At 41.3% G+C, this 20,715-nt stretch overlaps 1 protein-coding gene across 3 annotated transcripts in view; it reads right to left on the bottom strand.

Moving 5' to 3' along the window:
- The window catches only part of RELN (reelin), a 490,103-nt gene that overhangs the window by 455,978 nt on the left and 13,410 nt on the right, over positions 1–20,715 (bottom strand). For 2 of the 3 annotated variants that reach the window (XM_004439311.3, XM_087441605.1), the window contains exon 1: positions 18,174–18,649. The exons of the other annotated variant lie outside the window; for it this stretch is intronic. In XM_004439311.3, the coding sequence (XP_004439368.2) occupies positions 18,174–18,399 (226 nt within the window). In that variant the 5' untranslated portion in view covers positions 18,400–18,649. Of the gene's footprint in view, positions 1–18,173; positions 18,650–20,715 lie in introns of those variants that run through there. 3 annotated transcript variants of the gene reach the window in all.

Here is a 20,715-nt window from a genome sequence, read left to right as displayed (position 1 = left end):
CCAACATCCTCCTTTGTTTTTAGCCGAAGATAGTATTTAAGATGAGAATCTCTGCCATTTTGTTGAGAAACTCAATTTCCCTGGTTTCTCCCATGTATACGTGTTATTAACTTGGTACTATTTTCTCCTGTCTTTTAATTATTTGGCCAGCCACAAGAACCTTAAAGGAAAGGGCTGAAGGGGATTCTCTCTTCCCCACCACTAACATCAACAAAGATTTTTTTCAAATCAATATGAAAAACAGGAACTTTAAACTAGAACACTGAGCAAAGGATCTAACAGATACACACAAAGGATCACACAAACACACAATTTAGTAACGAGACATAAGGAAAGTATTTGACCTAATAATCAAAGAAGTAAAAATAATTTTAAAATATTATTTTTCAAGCCTATAGGTTTGGCAAAGACTAAAAAATATTATATCACCCAGTATTAGCGTGTGTGGGCAGACACACTGATGGACAAAGTGCAAACTAATATAATCTTTTTGGTGGACAATTTGACAGTACGTATCAGTATTTTAATGTTACTAATAAATTTTGAACTGGAAATCTCAGTCCTAGTTATTTATACTGTGAAAGTATTTGAGCATCAATGAATGATGAACATGAATGAAAAAAATCTCTTCCAATGTTGTATTTATTATCCCAAACGTAAATACCAGAGAGAATTAAGTATATTTGTGTATCCCACACAATATAATACTATGCAGCCACTAAATAAAGATCAAGCTCTGCCTTCAGCTGAGTGAGAAAAGCTGACTGTGGTAGGTACAGTTTGATCCCATTTGTGTCTTATATGTACATATGCAGTAAAAACACGAATTGCTCACAAATAAGAGATTAAATTTAGAGACTAGTTTCCTCTCTCACACTGGAAGGGCTTAGTCTTGAGGACCATATCAAAGAGGATTTCATTGGATCTCATAACAAAACTTTCTAAATTTTCCCACCGAGTATTTCTTAGAATGACATGTCACTGTCCCATTGAGAAGGGCTGATGGGGCTGGAATACAGGTGAGGTACGGGCAGGTCCCATGTCACCACTGCGGGCATCAGTCACCCCTCTTCTGTTAGGAAAAGAGAAGGCCATGATGAGACACAGCATGACCGTCAGACAGAGGCTTACAAGAAAGGATAAAATGAGGTTTGAGAGTAACAGGAGTAGCTTGAGAGCTAAATTAGAAAGAACAAGAAACTTACATGCCTTGCATTTCATATGTGTTCACTTTCTGTTTTATCAATATTTTCTTTGATAAAAAGGTAGATGCTTCACACACTGCTAATGTATGTAGGCGTAAGACAGTATATTGTGCTACAAGATGCGACAGAAATGCTTTTATGGTTGGCACCAAAAAAAAGCACATCAGCAAAAGAGTGGATTTATGATGTCAGCAGTTTCTCTGATCCAGTGGTGTTTCACAACTGAGAATATTAGAATTCCAAAAAGAATTCTGTGCAGGAGAGTGAACTAAACCCTGTTGAAAGAAGCAAAAGTTCCCTGAAGGCTTAAGTAAAGGCATCTGGCATTTACATTCAACCACTGCAGTCAGTCGCAATAATTCAATCCATATGGTACATGGGACAGCTTTTTAAAGAGCGTTTCAAATAGCAGCTAAGACAAAGCAGGCAATGGCAGAATATTACTGTACCAACAGTGAGGGCCTCTGTGGTTCTAGGGGAGCCACTTGCTCCCCAAGAAAGGAAATGTAAACAAATGAGATCAATACACTAACAATGCATGGAGTTATGATAATTCACAATTTAAAATAAGAAGATAGGAAAAATATTTACGTGAATATTTACCGTCTCTGAGTAAAAAAAGACTCTCCAAGAACAAAAGCAATATGAGATAATAAAAGAAACAAAGATACAACTGCTTTGATACATTTATTAATATAATCTGCATATAAAAATCCATGACAAAAATAAAAATAAAACCACAACTTGGGGGAAAGAATTTTGCCAAAATTGGAAAAATGTACAAAGATATTTATCATAGTGTTTATAACACTGAAAACAAAATGAAAATGACAAAAATGTCCAACATTTATAAATTACGCTATAGCCATACAATAGAATAGTATGCAGCTATTAAAATTATATTTTTGAAAGATGTCAATATAATGAGCACATAACGTTTAGAGAAAAAAGATTAGAATTCCTATTATAGTAAATATAGTTCTATTTACCCATAGGAAATATCAGCAAGTATGCCACAATAATGATACCTAACACTATTTTCTGTACCAGGCATTATCTTGCTCCTTTTATGCACTATCTCATTGAAGTTTCATGACAAACCTATGAGACAGGTATTAGCAGCACTGCTATTTTTCAGAAGAGAAAACTCAGACACAGAAGAGAGGTCACATGCTGAAGGCCACATAGCTTGAAAGTGCAAAGTCCGGAAATGAACCCAGCCAGTCCCCCATGCTTGTGTGCTATCCACCACCACAAACCTCTAAGCATTAAGTCTCCTCTTATTTCAAAGGCTCATAAATTAAGTATCCAAATATGTTTGAAATAGAGTGGGAAAAAATTTTTAGATCTATAAGACTTGAGCAATTCTCACTAACAACTCCTGGAAACGTTCACGTTCATAGCCACAAGTTTGGAACCTCCGATCCTCTCAACTTACAGGGTATCAATAAGTGAAATTCAATGAAGATTCAGAATTCTCAGCTGCTGCTCCCTTTGTATAGTCATCACTGCCCAAATAGATTTCTCTTAAAAGATAAAATCTTTCGAGAAACTTTTGAGTTCCCTTTTTTGTGTGTTTTCTCTAAGGTTATTCCATCTGTTGAGTATGGAGCGAAGCTATTTCAGTCTCCGCTCTTCCCATTATTTATTCACATTCAGATGAAAATTTAAATACAAACTAGCTACCCATTCATCAAAATTGCTTCAAATTTATTTATGGAGCAGCACAGAGGAGCTTCTGGGAATAAGAGCTTAAAGTCTATTATGGTTTCTATTAATAATTATAGTCACTAATTGCTCTGAGAACTTTTTTGGATATGCTAACATATAGTTAAAGCAAAGCCAATCCAACAGACTACCATAAATAGCATTGCATAGTCTCGCAAAAGTCATGAGAATTTTGTAAGTTTGGAGGGTGGGAAAGTAGAATCATGGTTTTGGGATTTTTTTTAACATTATCATAAACTCAAAAGGCCAAAATTTAGAAATTGTACTCACAAATCCATCTTATAAATTATCCTCTTGATTACTTTAATTATTTTGGAATTACCACTTTCACACAACAATTTTCACTATAATTGAGAGGAGACAGGGTTCCCAAGTGCTGTTTTTGCTCATTGATTCATTAAATCAAAACGTTTAAAGTGCCTGCTATGTGCCAGGCACTATTCTAGGCACTGGCAACAGAGCAGCAAACAAAACAGACAAGCCCCTAGCTTGGTGGAGCTTCTGATGGTCCACAGAAAGCAAACAAGGTAAAGAGTAAAACATACAGATGAAGAGAACAGCTGTGAAGAAAAATAAAGCAATCCAGGGGGATATGGAGCACAGGGGTGAAGGAGATCACAGTTTTAGGTAGTGTGGTCAGGGAAGGCCTCACTGAGAAGGTGACATTTGAATATGCACTTGAATCACGAAGGAAGGAGGCATGGGCCATCTGGGGAACAGCACGGTAGAAAGGGGGACGGCAAGTGCAAAGGCTCTGACACGGGACATAGCCCCTTATCTATTTGAAGAACAGTGGTGTCAGTGGAAGAGTAAGAGGAAAGAGGTAAAATATGAGGTCAGAAAAGTAACAGAGGACCAGGTGCTGTAGGGCCTTACAGCCACACCAAGGACTTTCTCTTTTTCTGAGACAGAGATGGAGAGCAATGAAAAGAATGGATAGAATTCATCATTCAAATTCTGGCATCTTTGCTGGTAAAAATGCTAAACTGGATGGGACGCTGGGAAAACAGAAGCAGACCAGGGCTGTTCCAGGCAACTTGGTGGAATGGACAGTTGCCTTGAGGAGTGACATGATCTTGGTATGAACTGGATCACTCTGGCTTCTGCTTTAAGACTAGAATGAAGGTGAGCAAGCACTGAAGCAGGGAAAGTGATAAGATGAGAGGTGGTGGTAGCAATGGCAGATTCGACATGTGCTGCAATGTAAAGCCCGCAGGACTAGGGACAATTGGATGTGACATGTTAGAGAAAGCAGGTTTGGGGACCAGACAACTGTTGGTATGAATGGAGTTTGGGAGACCCCAGGAGGAGCTACTTTGGGGGACCAGGGTGAGGGAAGACAAGAAGTTCATTTTTGGGTTGCTTATGTTTGAGATGCCAATAGACATCCCAGGGGAGATGTTGAATGAGGAGTAAGACATAGGAGTTCAGGGTGTCGTGTGGGAGTCACCAGCATGTGTATGGAACTTAAAGCATCAGAATGGATGGCATCCCTAGGGAGACAGGGCAGATGAAAAAGAGAAAATGAGAAAGGACAGAGCCCTGGGTGCCCCCAACACCATGGAGTCAGGGAGGAGAAGAAGAAACAGCAAAGGAGGCTGAGAAGGGGCAGCCATGGAGGTAGGGAGAAACTCAGAGAGGGTGAAATCCCAGAAGCCAAATGATAAACCTGTGTCAAGGAGAAGGGGGTGACCAACTGTGCTAAGGGCTGCTTTGCTCCTAGTAAGCTGAGGACTGAGAGAAGCATCCTGACATCTTCCTAGTGAATATAGGGATGGTCTGTCTACAGTGATGCAAGGGGGCAGAGGCGCGTACTCACTGATTCACCTTTATATGCCCTTGCAGGTCAGCAGGTGTAAGACCCCTGGGGGTGTGAAATGAAGAGGAGCGGACACATCCCAGAGAACATGGGCTTCTTGTACAAGGATAGGCCATCTTTACTGTACTGTGCAGCTTTCAGAAGAGAATTAGACTTTTTCACAAAACTACAAAAGCATGATAAATCACTTTTAAACTAGATCTATAAGAAGAGGATAATTCTGCCCCTGTCCCCACTCCCCAAAAAATCACCAAAATCCTCACATGTGATGAAGGATGCTATAGTACGCAAGAGAACACTGCTTCTCCACATAGCCTGTGTTGTAAATACCACCTTGCTATCCCAGAGGTCGTTCCACATCTTTTTTTCCTTAAACACATAAAGTGAATATGTGGCAGTTATCTGTTGTTTTTGCCTGCCCTACATCCACAGCCCCTCCTTTTGGGTAACAGCACCTCAATTTTCCCTTGGAGAGAGAACTTTTCCACTCCAACATCCATTGCAGTGGGATGGCCATACCTCAGGTAGGTCAGTGACACTTGTGGTCCCAGGAACTTGAATCTAGAATTCAGTGACACAAGAAAGAAAAGGAGTTGGAGAGGATTCATCCCAACTGTGGAGCCAGAAAAGCCTGTTGACTGGTTCTTACCACCATGATTCCTTTAGCAGTTGACCCAGCCTTGATCCTCCTTGATACGCTATCACCATTTCTAAGTCTACTGTTTGGATTCTCCTTCCATTCTGCAAATTAACCCACGTCGTATTAATAAATTTCTTTAGCCCAAGTTAGCCAGAACCGGTTTCTGTGGCTGGCAACTGGCGTCCCCTGGCATACCCACCACCCTCAAACTGTACAGCTCTGTGGTAGCTAATAAAACTCATAACTCTTCAAGTGGGTCAATTTTCCATTGTAAGTAAAAATAAAGGTTTAGAGCCATTATCATATTGGCAAAATAAAAGCTAAAGAAATTCTTTTATTTGGTAATATTCCAATAATCATCTTTAAATTCTAATTGTAAGTGTTTCTTTTACTAACAAACATTTCTAAGGAGAAACACTCTTTTTATTCACCGGAAATTTTTGTCTTCAACGAATCAAAGCAATAGACCTTTTTTTTACGGTAGTTTCTATAGGATAGCAACCAAGCATGCGCCACATTCAAGATTTCCTATTCTTCTATGTTTGCAGGGCTTCATGTTTTTCATCACGTTGTAGAAACTCACAGGAACAACTGGTACGGCTGGGACAGGACAAACTTGTTTAGAAGAGCAAAAATCATTCAACGATGCAGGTCAAATCAATGAGTATTATTTAACACTTGTGAAGAGCTTGATCTCCAGAGCATTTGCACTTTATCTCAATGAATACAGACAGGCATCCCTTGGGTATTCATTAGCGATACCAATTTTGAATTTTCACTTACTGTAGTTTTCTATATGTTTAAAATATTTCACAATTTATTTGGAATTGAAGTGCCTGCCTCAAAAGCTGACATACACCATTTGTTTGAAAGAAATATTCTAGAAGATTTAATACCTGCATCAGGTCAGATCATCAGGTAAGCAGTCTTACCCCACCCTTGAGGCTCACAGATTTGCCCATTAGAGCTACAACTGGACGCAGGCCATGGATGAACGCTAAAGGGAGAAATGATCTGGTTGGTCCTGTCTGAGAAAAGAAAATATCTATATTAGACCCTCTCTACATTTTTTTGGTAATATCTTTACAAAGGCTACCGTCCTTTCATTAAAGTCCAATGAGGCAAATTTTTCTCTCCTAGTGAAAGCATGGGCCTCCCTTCAGGCCCTCTGAGCACCAATGTGGGTTCCACACAGGAAGCTCTCACCCTGAATCTGTCCTCCCACCTCTGATTTAGCTTCCACCAGGGATTAGCAGATCTCAGTTCAGAGCTCATGGCAAACTGTGGGATAAACTTCATATTACTAACGGAAATAAGAGGCAAGGGCAGACCCTGCTTCTCAGCCCTAGACACTGACAGCCTTGCAAACCCTCAGGTGTCACTCTGGCCTGGCTGCTACAAAGCCTAGGGCTGGCCTCTGCCCTCCACGGCAGGGGATAAATCACTGGGGGGCAAGGGCAAAGAGGATGCTCGGCAGCTGCTCTTTTTCTCTCATTCAAATGAGCTCAACAGAAAGTGATTTTTTAAAGACCTGCTGCATGTATGAAAACCCACAAAGGCAAGTACAAAACAAACGTATGCCATCAGTGTCACTATTGCTGTGAGAGCAGACCTCTGACTGGTGAGCAGGTCAGACGTTGCAGGAAGCTCTGGGTTGTCACCCGGAAGTCTCACTGTGTACCACATCACTCAACTTCATAGGCTGAACCTGCAGACTGATAACACTTAAAGGAATTTCCTAAAGAAAGACATATATTACAAACAGATGAACTTCAACGAAAATCTTTTAAAATGTCTAAGTTTATAATTCTCTTGTATTCGGGTCCTACTTAAGTTTTATTGGTGAGTCAGAGAACAAATTTCCCGTTTACTTTAAAATCGTAATAAAAATTACATTAATCAGAATGTTAAAAATAAATTTGAAACTTGCAAATCACTTTTTTATATTTCTATTTGTCATCATACTTTGAAGGCATGTTAGCTCTTTCAGGTCAACAGTATATAGATATCTTCACTCTGTTATCTGGAAGATAATGTCTAGTCAAGGCACGTTTAGGACCATCAAATTCTGGTCTTATTTGGCATGGATATCATCTTTTTGGTTTGATTTTGCATTCTTTATTTTAAATAACAAAATTAGCTTTTACTTCCTTGTGTTCTCTCTCTTAAAATATCTTTTATTATTTCTTATTATTATCCCTTTCCTGAAATAATTGTCATTTCTAAAAATAAATGCATACCAGTTAAAAGTATGGATTCTGGAGAAAGACAGACTGAGTACTCCTGCATAGTAGCCTTGTGATTTTGGGCAAAACACTTACTTCTCTGTGACTCAGTTTCTATATCCATAAAAGGAGAATAATAGTACCTACCTCATGAGGTTGTTGTCAGAATTACATGAATTAATATATGTAAAGCATTTAGAGCAATGCCTACCTGGCACAACGTGCTACTTTTGTGTTTGATATTGTTAATGTTGTTGCTATTAATTTATTTGTAAGTCCTTGGGTTGTCTTTTTTCTCAGATAGTATCGGTGCTTAGAATGGAAATGTGAACCCACTTTTTCTAAAAATGCCTAAAACCAACTAATTTCCTCCATCACAAACACTAAACATATAGCATTTTTTGCAGGATGAGAATGCAGGAAGTGCTTACGTGAGAAAAGGAAGTAAGAAAAGAACTGGAACTATGATCATAGGATATTCCAACATTCATAACAAACGTGGCTTCAACGAAAGATTACATGGTCCTGAAGGTAAGACTGCAATGCCTGTTTCCTCTGTCGATGTGCAGGAGGCAAGAGAAATGACAATGTTGGATCTGGTTCTGGAGGCTGAGCCAGACATAACAAACAAGGTTAAGGTCGGGGCAGAGCTCACATTCACAACCATGTCACACATCTAAGAATTTTAAATGTCAACAGGATTTACATACGATGATACTGCATTTTAGAGAGATAGGACTGTCAGGAAATCAAGTTCCATGACGGAAACTAACTATCATAAATTGTCAGTTATAAGAAACTCCAGAAATCAGAGGTCACGAACAGGTTACCTTCTCAAAGCATTACTAGAAAAGCTAACATAAAATGCCCTACTTTTTCCACCTGCAGAAGTAGCACACCTTGAGGGATATTTTCATATTGTCAAAAGTGTCTTAAGAAACATCCTTGTTCCATAAAGGTGACCAAAAACAATTCTATAAGAGCACGAGAGCAATTCAGAGCTTGATACAAGAATTGTGCCTGACCTAAAAGAGACTGTAAACTGGGTCATTTGTGTATTTTGAAGAAATACATATTAATTAGGATTACATTCAGCTGCAAATAACAGGAAACTGACTTAATAGGAGTAACTTTTCTTACAAGAAGTACAAAAGAGGTATTCCAGGGCTGGTACAGCTGCTCAAAGGTATAAATAAAGACCCAGGCTCCTTCTAAACTCCTGATCCACCATCCTTAGCATGTAACCATTATCCTCAAGGTCACAAGATGGCTGTACTACATCCTGGCTAAAAGAAATGGGTTAGTGCAGGGCAAAAAGCAAGTATTTGCTGGATCTTTTTAAAAATCTTCTTAATTGGGCCGGACCAGTGGCATAGCGGTTAAGTGTGTGCACTCCACTGCAGCCGCCCAGGGTTCACAGGCTTGGGTCCCAGGCACTCACTGAAGCACCACTTGTCAAGCCATGGTGTGGTGGGGTCCCACATAAAATAGAGGAAGATGGGCACGGATGTTAGCCCAGGGCCAATCTTCCTCAGTAAAAAGAGGAGGATTGGCATGGGATGTTACCTCAGGGTAACATCTTTCTCACACACTAATCTTTCTCACACACACACACACAAAAAAATCATCCTAATCGACGTTATCAATAGTCTTTCCAAAGACCCCACCCAGTAGACTTCCACTTCATCTCACTAAATTACATGACCACTCACAGCTGTAAGGAATCCTTGGAGGTGAGTATTTTTAACTGGACACACAGTTGTTCTGAACAAAATCAGTTAGTAAGAAAAGTAGTTCTAGTAATGACTAGGCAGACAACAAGCAATGTATGCCACATAACAAGGCATTATGAAGTCTAGAAACAGGACAATCTTCCTCCAATACTATGGAAGAAGATGCCAACAAGACCAGCTGACATGAGTTGGATGGAGAAGCTTTCACAGGTGCTGGAATCTGCCATAGAGATCGTCTAACTCCATGCTCCCAAACAACCTACTAATAGTCATTTGCCCACCCAGATGAGCTTTGCTAAAGTGGACAGAAGGAATGCACTGGCCAGCCAAGGCCTTTTCTGACAAGTGTATTTTTATTGTAAATGAACTAGCCTCCCACTTCACCAACTAATGACTTATGGATTTAGGTTTCCTTAGTCAGTCTCTGAGGACCTGATAAACTCTGGGTCTACGGTCAAAATCAATCTCTCTCAGTTCTAGTTTAACTGAAATCATTTTGTATTTTAAAATTACATTACATGGGGTCGCAGATATACATATTGTAGGATTTGACAAAATATATTAACCCGATGTTGATATTTACTTATCTTGGCATCTTTCTGAGACTACCATCTAAACACGCAAAATTTGGTTATCATGACCGTCAACTAAGGAAAAATACTCAATTTAGAAACAGGAAGGCTTAACTTAGGAATTGGCTAAATTACTAAAAGTTTTGGTTGGACTAAATCTATATGAATGAACTCAGTTTTAATCTAGGTAAGTCATATATTTATTTTGGCTGGGAAGCACTTTCTGATCATACATATACGGTGACGAGTTGATTTGTTTTTTCCACTTTTTGTGACCCTCCTCAATATACTCAATTTGGAATTTCCCTTAAAATGTGCCACATATTGACAAGGCACAAACCGAACAGGCAGAGGTGAACAGCTCCTCTCTGTATACATAATGTTTCAAATATCACCCTGAACTAACGTTAGATGATTGTACCAGATGACAACAACTACCATCTAGGATGCACCTACTGTGTGCCAGGTACTTTACATGCATTACCTTTTATAATAATTGCAACCCTGAAACACAGATATTATTATTTCTACATTAGAAACGAGGAAACTGAGGCTTGGAGAGGATAGGTGATTTGCTGAAGGCACATAACTAATAAGTGGGACAGAAAGGATATGCACATGGGGCTTTCTGCCACCAAAGCTTGAACTCTCTCCACTACATCATTGCGCCTCTCCAGACTTCTCTGTTTAGTGAGTGTAATAAGTCTGAGCTCTCAGCCAAAGAATCTTTGAATTTTTGAGCTGGCATAGACATTAGAGTTCACATGGTACGAAACAATAAACTAGATCTTGTTTAAGAAAGACTTTGGGACTTAGCCCAGAGCAACACACCTCCCTTCTTAAGTCCCAATCGAATGTTTGCCTTATACCAAGCTCCCTGACCCCTGCTTTTTTGACCTATGTGTTTAGTGCCAGCTACCTAAAAAGGTAGCATCACTATTCCATAGTTACGCAACTGCAATTATGAACCTTGGCAATGAGACAAGTAAGTGAGATGACTTGAGGTGATTGAGGTAATGATGGAGACTGTCCTTCATCAATTTACTGTAAGTCTCCATGCACTCAAGCATTCAAGACATCTCCAAATTGAATTGCCTTTTAGAGTCAAGCTAATTCACTGTACAGTTTTCTAATTTCTACAACTCTCACACATGGTGTGTTTATATATATACATAAGCACATTTATGCACATATAAGCACACATATATACATATATATGTGTGTGCTTTTGTGCACAAACTTCAGATTCTGCAATTTGACAACACAACTGGCAGTGGGGAAAGTAGCTAACTCAGAATTAAACAGCTACAGGCTTCTGAGAGATTTTACAGTGTGGGAAGAAGGGCATGCTTTCCTACTAAGAATAACTAACCCATAATTTTTGGGTGTGTGTGTGTGAGGAGGACTAGCCCTGAGCTAACATCCGATGCCAATCCTCTTTTTTTTTTTCTTGAGGAAGAGTGGCCCTGAGCTAACATCCGTGCCCATCTTCCTCTACTTTATATGGGACGCCGCCACAGCATGGCTTACCAAGCAGTGCGTCGGGGCGCGCCCAGGATCCGAACCTGCGAACCCCGGGGCCGCTGAGGCAGAGTGAGCACACTTAACCACTTGCGCCACCAGGCCGGCTCCCCATAATTTTTTAAAAGGGCAAATGCATGTCACAAAAAGATAATTTTTAAGAGAGTAATATAAAAGCCTATTCATCCACTTCTATTAATGCGAATATCCAACGAATACAATAATTGATACAAACGTACTGATATTTTTTATGTTATAGTCAGAGGAGAGAAAAGAAGTAGAGATGGTGATGAGAGGAAATCTGAAGGAAGAAAGAAAAAGAAAAAGGAGAAAGAATAGAAAGAGAAAAGGAACAGAGTTATAAAGCAGAAAAGAGAAAGGAAGAGGAGAGTGAAAGCAAGGACCTGTGACACGGCAGACGGGAGCAAAAGAGGAAAGACAATGAGAAAATTTAGGAGGAGGAAGAGAGGGACCAACAGAAAAAGAAGGTGAGATACAAACGGAAGGAGAGACGGACAGAGCAGGAAAGACCGAGAGACACGATTCTGAGGTGAGTTTAGCACTTATTGGTAAACTTCTATCACTTCTTCTCCAGGTCACTTGGTATGTGGGCACGAGCGTACATCCATACCAGTGCTATCTGAAACACTCATGAGCTCTCCTATAGTTTAAAAGAACCCTTTAATCAGTAAAATTTAATTTATTTTGTTTTCAAAATAAAGTTTTATTTTTCTAAGGAAGGCTAATTCCACATTAAAAGATAACCTGGGTTTTCAATGTTTACTTTGGAACCTCAGAGTTTCTATAAGTATCTCTTTGTGGCATTCAAAAGCTATCTGATTACCTTAGCTTTGTTTTTTGAATGATTAGAGTTGCCTTAAACCACAAATTAACATTTGTACATTTGTACGAATGCTTCCCCACACTCCCAAGTCTAGTTGCTATAGCTGGTTCCTATAGGGGATCAAATAAAAAAGAAAAGAATACGTATAGTTTTGAAGAAGCACACATTTTAGAAATAATTGGTTAACCCGTAGGCACAGCATTCATCCCTTCAGAAGCTCTGCCTTCAATGAGATGGGCATGGCAGGTGACCATGGCGAAAATTACTCTCTGAGCTACCCAACTGACACCAAAGTAAGATCACCTCATGTGGAATAATTTCCTGACAGTCAAGAATAATTTTTTTTTTAAATACACCATTCCTGTGTTTGAATGGAATTCATCATGGAATCTTCATATTTGAAAATTCAATTCCAATTTCTGAAAATGTGTTTCTAATACTTCTTTACTTAAGGTTGATGAGACTGAAATTATACAGTTTGGCTATTTTATAAATGACTCTAAAATCGGTGGGCTAGATTAATCACCCAAATGTTTCTTGAAACCAGAATATTTAGATAAACGAATTTCCCTTCTTATATACGTGTTATGTCATTATCAGACATAGCCTAAACTACTTCTCTCCGTTCATAGGAAACCTGCTCGTTCCACCTTCCTCCTTTTCCTGATGGAGTGTAGGGCCATCCATTTTTTCTATTTCTATATGACATAAAGAATTTTATATTTTTGTGTGAGAATATATACAAGTCTTTTAAAATGCAAATGTTCAAAAAGTACTGGTCACTCAATTTATTTCTGCTTTCCCAATGTAAAGACTACTTGAAATAAAGGGGTCAGTGCATCAGCAACTATTTGTGAAGATTAAGGACATAATAAATAAGTTTCAAAGTAGCAGTTGAAATAATCAGAAGAAAATTATGGCTTAATATGCAACATATCCTAAACAATTAATAATGTAAGGTTCCTAGAACATTCTATAAAGTTGACCAATTCCAAAGAGGAAAAAAAAATTCAAAGATAGATTTTAGATATTTTCTTTTGAATAAAACTAATTAATGAAAAAATCTGGAAGTTAATAGTACTGATTTTAAAGTCTTGTTAAAATACCTTAATAGCACTGATTTTAAAGTCTTGTTAAAATACCTATCACCTACTTTTTAAAGATGAAAAGAAAAATTTATTGGGATAAAACAGTTCTATGAAAAATACACTTATATGATTAGTGATACAATTTTCTTATTTTATTCTCTAACATTTTTAATGAAAATAAAAAGTAATAGTTTAAAATAAAGATTCATAAAGATTGGAGGGAAATATTCTAATTAAATAATTTCTAATAATGTAGTGCTGTGAAGAAGTAAGACTATCTGCCTAAATGAGATGTTTTCAATTATGATTCTGAAAATTTCAACCAGTTTATGGTTGAAATTGAAACTCGCACAGGGAATATAAATTAAAGCAAGATTTATATGATTTAAGAAACAATCTGAACTACATCAGTAAAATGTTTGAAATAAACTGCAGAGAGTGAGATGAAATATATAACAAGTGGAGCAAAATGCTTTAAAATCCTCAATTTTCTTAGTCATGTACAAACAGGACACAGCTGCAGTTCACTTACAAATTGCATTTGACAAATGATTCTGAGAGTTTAAATATGCTGATTCCAGAATCTGAGACGTATAACGGATAAATAACCATACACCTGATCAACAACACAGTTACCTTAGCAATAGCAGATCACTTTAATTCAAATAACAAAATCATTCCTTTGAAAGGAATTTAATCTAGAGGATATTACCAAAAATCATGTCTGCCATACATATATTTAAAAGGTCATTACACTGTACTGCCTTTGGACAGTGATTTATAAATAGCAACCAGTTGATTTCAGAACACATGTATGTATAATAGTAATACTGGCAATCCTTACAACAAAGTGCCCTAAATACTTTATCCTCATTATACTCTTTTTTAGGTAAATGTTCAGTTTTAGCAGTAGGAATTGATTTTCCCACCCACCCCACAATATGATTAAATAAATAACGGAATGGAAATGCAGCATGAAAGAGCTACCAACAGTGATCCTGGATTTACAAAATACAATAAAATCCCCTTTTGAAAGCATCATACTATACCACCGATTCAGTTCTGCTTAAGAAAGAATTTTTTCCCCTCAATCAATATTTTAGAGTACATTTTTCATTGTAAGGGAACACTTGCCCCACCTTATGCCACCATAACAACAGCAATTCTAGTCTGTTTAGAAATTCAGATAAATTGCCTCACCAAAGATCACGCCCTTTCCATGGACTCCTTTACCTATGCTTGCCTTTCACAGATAATGTTTTCTGTGATGTCTGACCTCTCTTTTCTGACGGTGACTGACTAAATCTCGTGAGTAGGCTGGTCCTTATTACATGAATTCAGGGGTATCTAAAAGTCTTCCTATCTCAAAATATCTTATCCACCTGCTCACTGAGGCCAAAATTCTTTTAAACAAAAAAGGAGAAAACACCTTTCCACAGTCATAATCAAGACTGTGGGAGAATTTAATACTGACATGTCACATTCACTATAAATTGGCTTGGGGGGGGTTGTAAACAAAAACGGTAGGTAGATACCTGAGGGGTGAGGTGAGGAAGAAAGATTATCATGGGAAAGGAAAAGTGCAGACATCAACTCAACCTCTGCATGTTTCACCATTCTGCGCTGGTCCATAGGCTGGCTGGGAAAAAGGAATGGCTACTTGGGTGTACCATCTAGGTTTTTATTTCCTATTTTCCCATCATTTGCAACTTTCTATAAAAAATTCCAGGTTTGGGCCTACAAACCATGTTTCAGAAATTGACCATACTTTGGAATTTGTGCAACAAAAAAGAAATTCTAGAAAAAACAATGTTCTGACCTTGAGACCTTTCTAATTCAACAGGATGCGTATGAGACCTCTTTTCGCTGAGCTTTTACACTGAGGTGTACTCATGCAAAGATACCATAGTTCACTGTGGCTAACAATGCCATCTCTGGAGAGTCATAGACAACAGAATTTAAGAGATATAGGAAGATGACAACAGAGGTACCAAATGATACCCTTTAATTAAGAGATGAGAACTAGTAGAAGTAACTATGCACTGTTTACAGAGTTGGCAAAACTGCAAATAGATGGATATACTCCTTAACGTTGGAAATACGTGACAATTCTGTTAAACACACAAGCTTCAAATTCTTTAGTATTATATTTTTGTTTTTTCAAAAGCTTTTCAATAGAAACCTTTAAATAAATACGACACATACAAAGACCCATAATTCTGAACCATTTTTATACTAGATTGACATTTGCCTCTCCATTTCACATTCTGAGCTCTGTCACACAGCACAAGTCTCAGAGGGCAGCTGACATGGTCTGATCTACAGTAACGTTCTGTGTTAGGTCCCGTTGTATATACCACCTCTATCTCAATGTATTCTTTCAGGTAAAAAGTGACAACCATCAGCTGCACCCAAACACCTTTGCTCCAAATGCTGAGTTCAATGTAAATTGTAGATAAGACTGATTTTTCCCTGACATAGCTGCTATATTTTAAAGATTTAGAAGGTTAGAAATAAAGTCCCAAGCTAATATTTTACAGATTTCTTAGCTTTAAAAAATTTTGGCTGAATGAGCTTCTATCTCGGTCTCATAACAAATGAGCCAACCACAAAAGTATATTAGGTTAAGTTTTCCCATCAGCAGTTCAATATTTAAAGATGATACATAATTAATTTTTAACATTAATTTTCAAAAATTTTCAAAGAAAAAGAGACATATGTAAGCATCACCTCATTTTTAAACATTTCTTCTACCTGTAGAACATTTTACAGGGAAAAACTCTTACTGAAGGCCTGTAGCTAGTTTCAAAATCTAAATACTTGATAAAACAGGTAACAGGAATTTAAAACCTGACATTAGCTGTTCTCAAAGCTGATAATAATTTGATCTTCTTAAACTTACATAATAAAATTTCTCTACCTTTTCTGGTGGTAGAAAAGAGGTAGAAATTAAGACTTTCCCCCCAATGTCCAACTTGAAGTATTACACTTTACTCTTACTCTAGATCATCCACTCCTTTTCAGACTTAGGGATGTGATTATGGCCAGTCTTAGGATGACTTATATTTGCTAGCTTTATAGCAAAAGCAAAGGCTATGTCATATTTTGGTATTTTTAAGTTTTCTATGCTGGCACCTTACAAAGAATATGGAAAACAGAAAAAAAAATAAGGCTTTGTATTATCACATGGTCTTCCATCACAATCCGACAATCACACCTTTTAGCCCAGCTGTGACTCAGTTACCTACCACCCTCCCTTAGAGCTAATAACAGGCAGGCACTCTTGCTAAGGGTCAGTCCGAGTGACAGGCTCAATCAAGCAGTCTTTGGGCTGGGTTGCCATCATATTGGCTGGTCCTCCCACTTACAGATTCTCATGACCTCAGAAAAACACCAGATTGTTCTTGGGAAGAGAATGTGGTAAGTGCTTTTATTAAAGAAGGGACTAGTCACAGAAAATTAATTTTCCAAAGTCTAAAATTCCACTGAATTAGACTCCCGCTGCACGGACAAGGCTGCCACCGTGCCACAAGAAAGTTGTAAAAGCACTATTTTAAACCTCTACAAAGCATTTATTTAGGCTAAACCTTTTACAGCAGATATGAAAGGTTTTTAAAAAAAATGGAAAACTTAAGGATTCTTATCATTTTCATATGCATGTTTATCTGAAATGCCAGCTGCTCCGTGGATTATCTCCTGCCATGTTAATAACTGTTAGCCTATAAGAGATCGAACCTATAATATGAGATTAGTAGACAATAGTTTCTATTTGGTTGGGTATAAGTATTTTTGCCTTGAAATTCTAACTAAACAGTGCTTGTCGTGGCTTAAAAGCTCCATGGAACTGAAATATTCAGAAGTTCCAGCGGAAATACAGAAAATAGTATCTTTTTATTTTCCCACACACTCGATTTACTAGCTTAAAAGATTAAAAAATACATGCACTATATAAAATTATTTTTCTTGGAGCTAAATACTATATCTTCGATAAAGTCTAATTTTGATGAAGGACTCCATAATGATCCTTTTTTAAAAGATACCTTTAAACTATAAAGGTAAATTATGAGGGGCTTCCTGCCCCTACCTGGAAATTAAAGCTGTGCAGATAAAAGACAAAGTCATTAATAAACATCACAGAGATCATTCTAAAAACAAGCAGCATGTTAAAAGTAAGAGAGGAATCAGAAGAAATATCAACTACTGACATTTTAAACGACACTTTAAAAGAACAGAGAGCTGGGAGCAGCCGCCCCACTTCGGGAGGGTTCTGTGACACCGCGAGGAAGGAGAGGGACCCCGGCCGGGGAGCGGCGGGAACTTTGCGGCAGGCGGGCGACGGCGGGGCCGCCGCGGACCGGGGCGCGTCAACCTGTCACCAGCCCGTCCGCAAAGCCCAGGACCAGCCCCAACGCCACCCAGGTCCCCTTCGGGGGCAAGTGGGAGCAGGACAAAGGTCTGGAACCCAGGTGCTGGGGTTAAGGACACAACATGTACGGACTCATTCAACGTGTCAGCTGTAGGAGCAAAACGTGAGAGGGAGAGACTCCAGCCCCCGAGAATTCTCAGGTGTTTCCCACAAGAACCGGCTCATTACGAGGAGACGCGGGAGGGAAGTAGAGAATAAATCCCAACTCGCGAGCCGAGTCTCCACTAACTTTGTTCTCTCTCCCTCCACAGAGCGCAATGTCGAGGGGCAGGGTCGTTTGGGTTCTTGCTGCAACGGCCCCTTGGAGAAGGCAAAGCAGCAGCAGCTGCGCTCGCGGGCGCACCGGGCGGGCGGCGATGCCGCGGTACCTACCATGGTATTCTTGTCCGGGGACGTAGTAGGTGGGGTTGCCCGCAAGGTGCAGGGAAATGAGCACCTCGCCCTGCTCCCCATCCCCTTCCAGCTCCCCGTGGTGGGTGCACAGGAAAAAGAAGGGCGAGAAGCGGGGGTAGTAGCCCGCCGCGGCGCGCGCCCTCAGCGTCGCCCCCAGCAGCAGCGCCAGGAGGCAAGTCCGCGGGGCCCAGCCGCTGCGCTCCATGCCGCCGCCGCGCGCCACGAGCGCCGCTCGCGCATTCAGTTCTGCAGCCGCCGGGACGGGGAGCCACGCGGAAGGCGGGCGAGAGGCGGCGGGCGGGAGCCGAGCGGGCTCGGGAGCGAAGCCGGCCGAGAAGTTCCGCGGGCGACGGCGGCTCCCAAAGTTTCTTGGGGCCGCGGGAGTGCGGGGCCGGGGCTGCGGGCGCCGAAGCGCGTCGTCCGCCGCCTGTGTGCGCCTCCGTCTCCTCTGCGCGACGCCCCTCGGCCAGGCCTGGGAAAGCGCCCGCCCCCCTCCACACCTTCTTAAAGCCCCGGGCACCGCGTCCCCCCCGCCGCCGCCACACGTGTCCCGGCCGCGCCCCCGCCCCGCGCGCCGCCCTGCGCGCGCCCGCCCGCCCCCGCCCTGGGGCTCGCTCGCCCGCACCTCGCGCGCCCGGGGCGCACGCCTCCCCGGGGCCAGACGTCGGAGCCCGGTGCGCACCCGGGAGGGCCGCTGCGGGTGCCAGCCGGGGCTGGGGGGTGGTCAGGGGGCGTTGTCGGAGGCCACGGGGTCTGCGAATGTACGGTGAGAAACGGAAAAGCCTCGGAGAGAGACCCTCCCGCCCGCTGTCTGCTGGAGCAGAAGACTAGCCCCTTTGGCCCTCAGATGGCCTTCTTTTGCCGACAGGAGGCGCGGGGGAAGGAGAGCGGCGGCGGGACCGGCGCCGGCGCGGGTTTCTTTGTCTGCGCCCCGCGCCCCTCGGGGCTCGCCGGCCGCGGAGCCCGAGCGGCCTGCACTCGTCTGGGGATCGGCCCGCGGCCCCGAACCGCGGAGGGCGCCTGCGCTCCCCTCCCATCCAGGCCTCGCGCCCCGCCTGCCACCCCCCGCCCCGCTCCGCACCCCAGCGACAGAGCCTCATCTGTAGCCGGATTTAAAATGAGATTAAGCGAAAGTGGAATTGGCAGCTTCGAGTGGTGCCTGAAAATGGTGATTTGTGCTGCTCGGGTGGGGGGAATTGTGTGGCAGGAAGGACCGGCGGAGCTGAGACCCGACAGGCGCTCCTCGCTGGACTGTTCTATTAGTCATTGCTGCTGGGTTCTTCAGGCGGAGATGGTTGTAATTTTTTAAATCAGTGTTATTTCCCTTAAATGTCAGCTACGACCAATGTCCCTGAAATGGGGGGATGGGAAAACGTTCTGGGGAGATGCTGGCAGCGGTGATTGAAGCGGGTCGTAATGAGCTGCTGCACAGGAGGCTGCAGGCAAGCGAAATAAAAAGCACGTTTTTAACCGAGGACGGCTGGCAGGAGCCCTGCGGCTTCCGGCGATGGGGGAACAGGGTTGCCAGGTTTTAATGCCTCTCCCCACCCACCTTTGGCTTGCCACCAAACCCAGATAAACTCGCACGTACAGAAATGAGTATAAAATGGGAAGGGATGATATCTTTGCCTGCATTTTGGGGTGGGGTGGGGAGGGGAGGGGGAAAGGCAGGGTCCCAGGGGAGACCTCTGTAGTCACTTCGTTGCAAAAGGAAGAGATTGTTTTTCTTCCTCTTACCTGGGCCAAGTTCAGACAGGTACAAAGGGCCCACTTCTAGCTGTTTTATGGTTTCCCTTCCTTCAAAATCCCCAAAGGCTCAACTGCTGTATATATTTGATGTAATAATCTTTACCACTGCCGCTCTGTGCTGGGTGCAGGCTGTGGGCTGCACGTAAATTACTTTGTTTAATCCTCGCACCCCTCCCCCCCACCAAAGGCAAAAATTATCCCCATTTCACAGCGGAAGAAACAGTCAGAAATGTTAATTTGCCCAATGTCGGTAACAAAGGCTGAATGCAAGGCAGCCTGGCTGCTGGCTCCAAACGCTCTGGCCCAGAACTGCCCTCAACCGTCTACAGCCCTAGCTAGAGAGGAAGCTACCAACACCACCTGTTCCTGGCGGGCAATGTTGCCGCAAACGGAATTACTAGAAAGTCGCTCACAGCTGGCAAGACTGTTACCACGTCTTCCTGTCCGGTTATGTGACCATAACCTAAGACGAAATGAATCACTTCGGAAAGAATCAAACTATTGAATATTTTTAGTTAACACTTTGAAAATGTTTACTATGTGCCAAGCACTGTCCTAAGACCTTTACATATATTAACTCCTTTAATCCTTATAACAACCCTATGGAAAAAGTACTATTAATATCCTTATTTTAGGTATGATGAAACTGAAGCACAGATAGGTCAAGTAACTTGTCCACGATCACACAGCTGATAAGTGAGAGAGCTATGACTTGAACAGTCTGATTGCAGAGTCCCAGCAGTTAACCACTGCAAACCACCTCTAAGGAATG

This window comes from Ceratotherium simum, chromosome 1 (genome assembly GCF_057802395.1).
Source record: "Ceratotherium simum simum isolate JZ-2026a chromosome 1, ASM5780239v1, whole genome shotgun sequence".
Lineage (NCBI taxonomy): Eukaryota > Metazoa > Chordata > Mammalia > Perissodactyla > Rhinocerotidae > Ceratotherium > Ceratotherium simum.
Note: the sequence above shows the minus strand (reverse complement) of the source record. Positions and strands in the feature narration are given on the sequence as shown.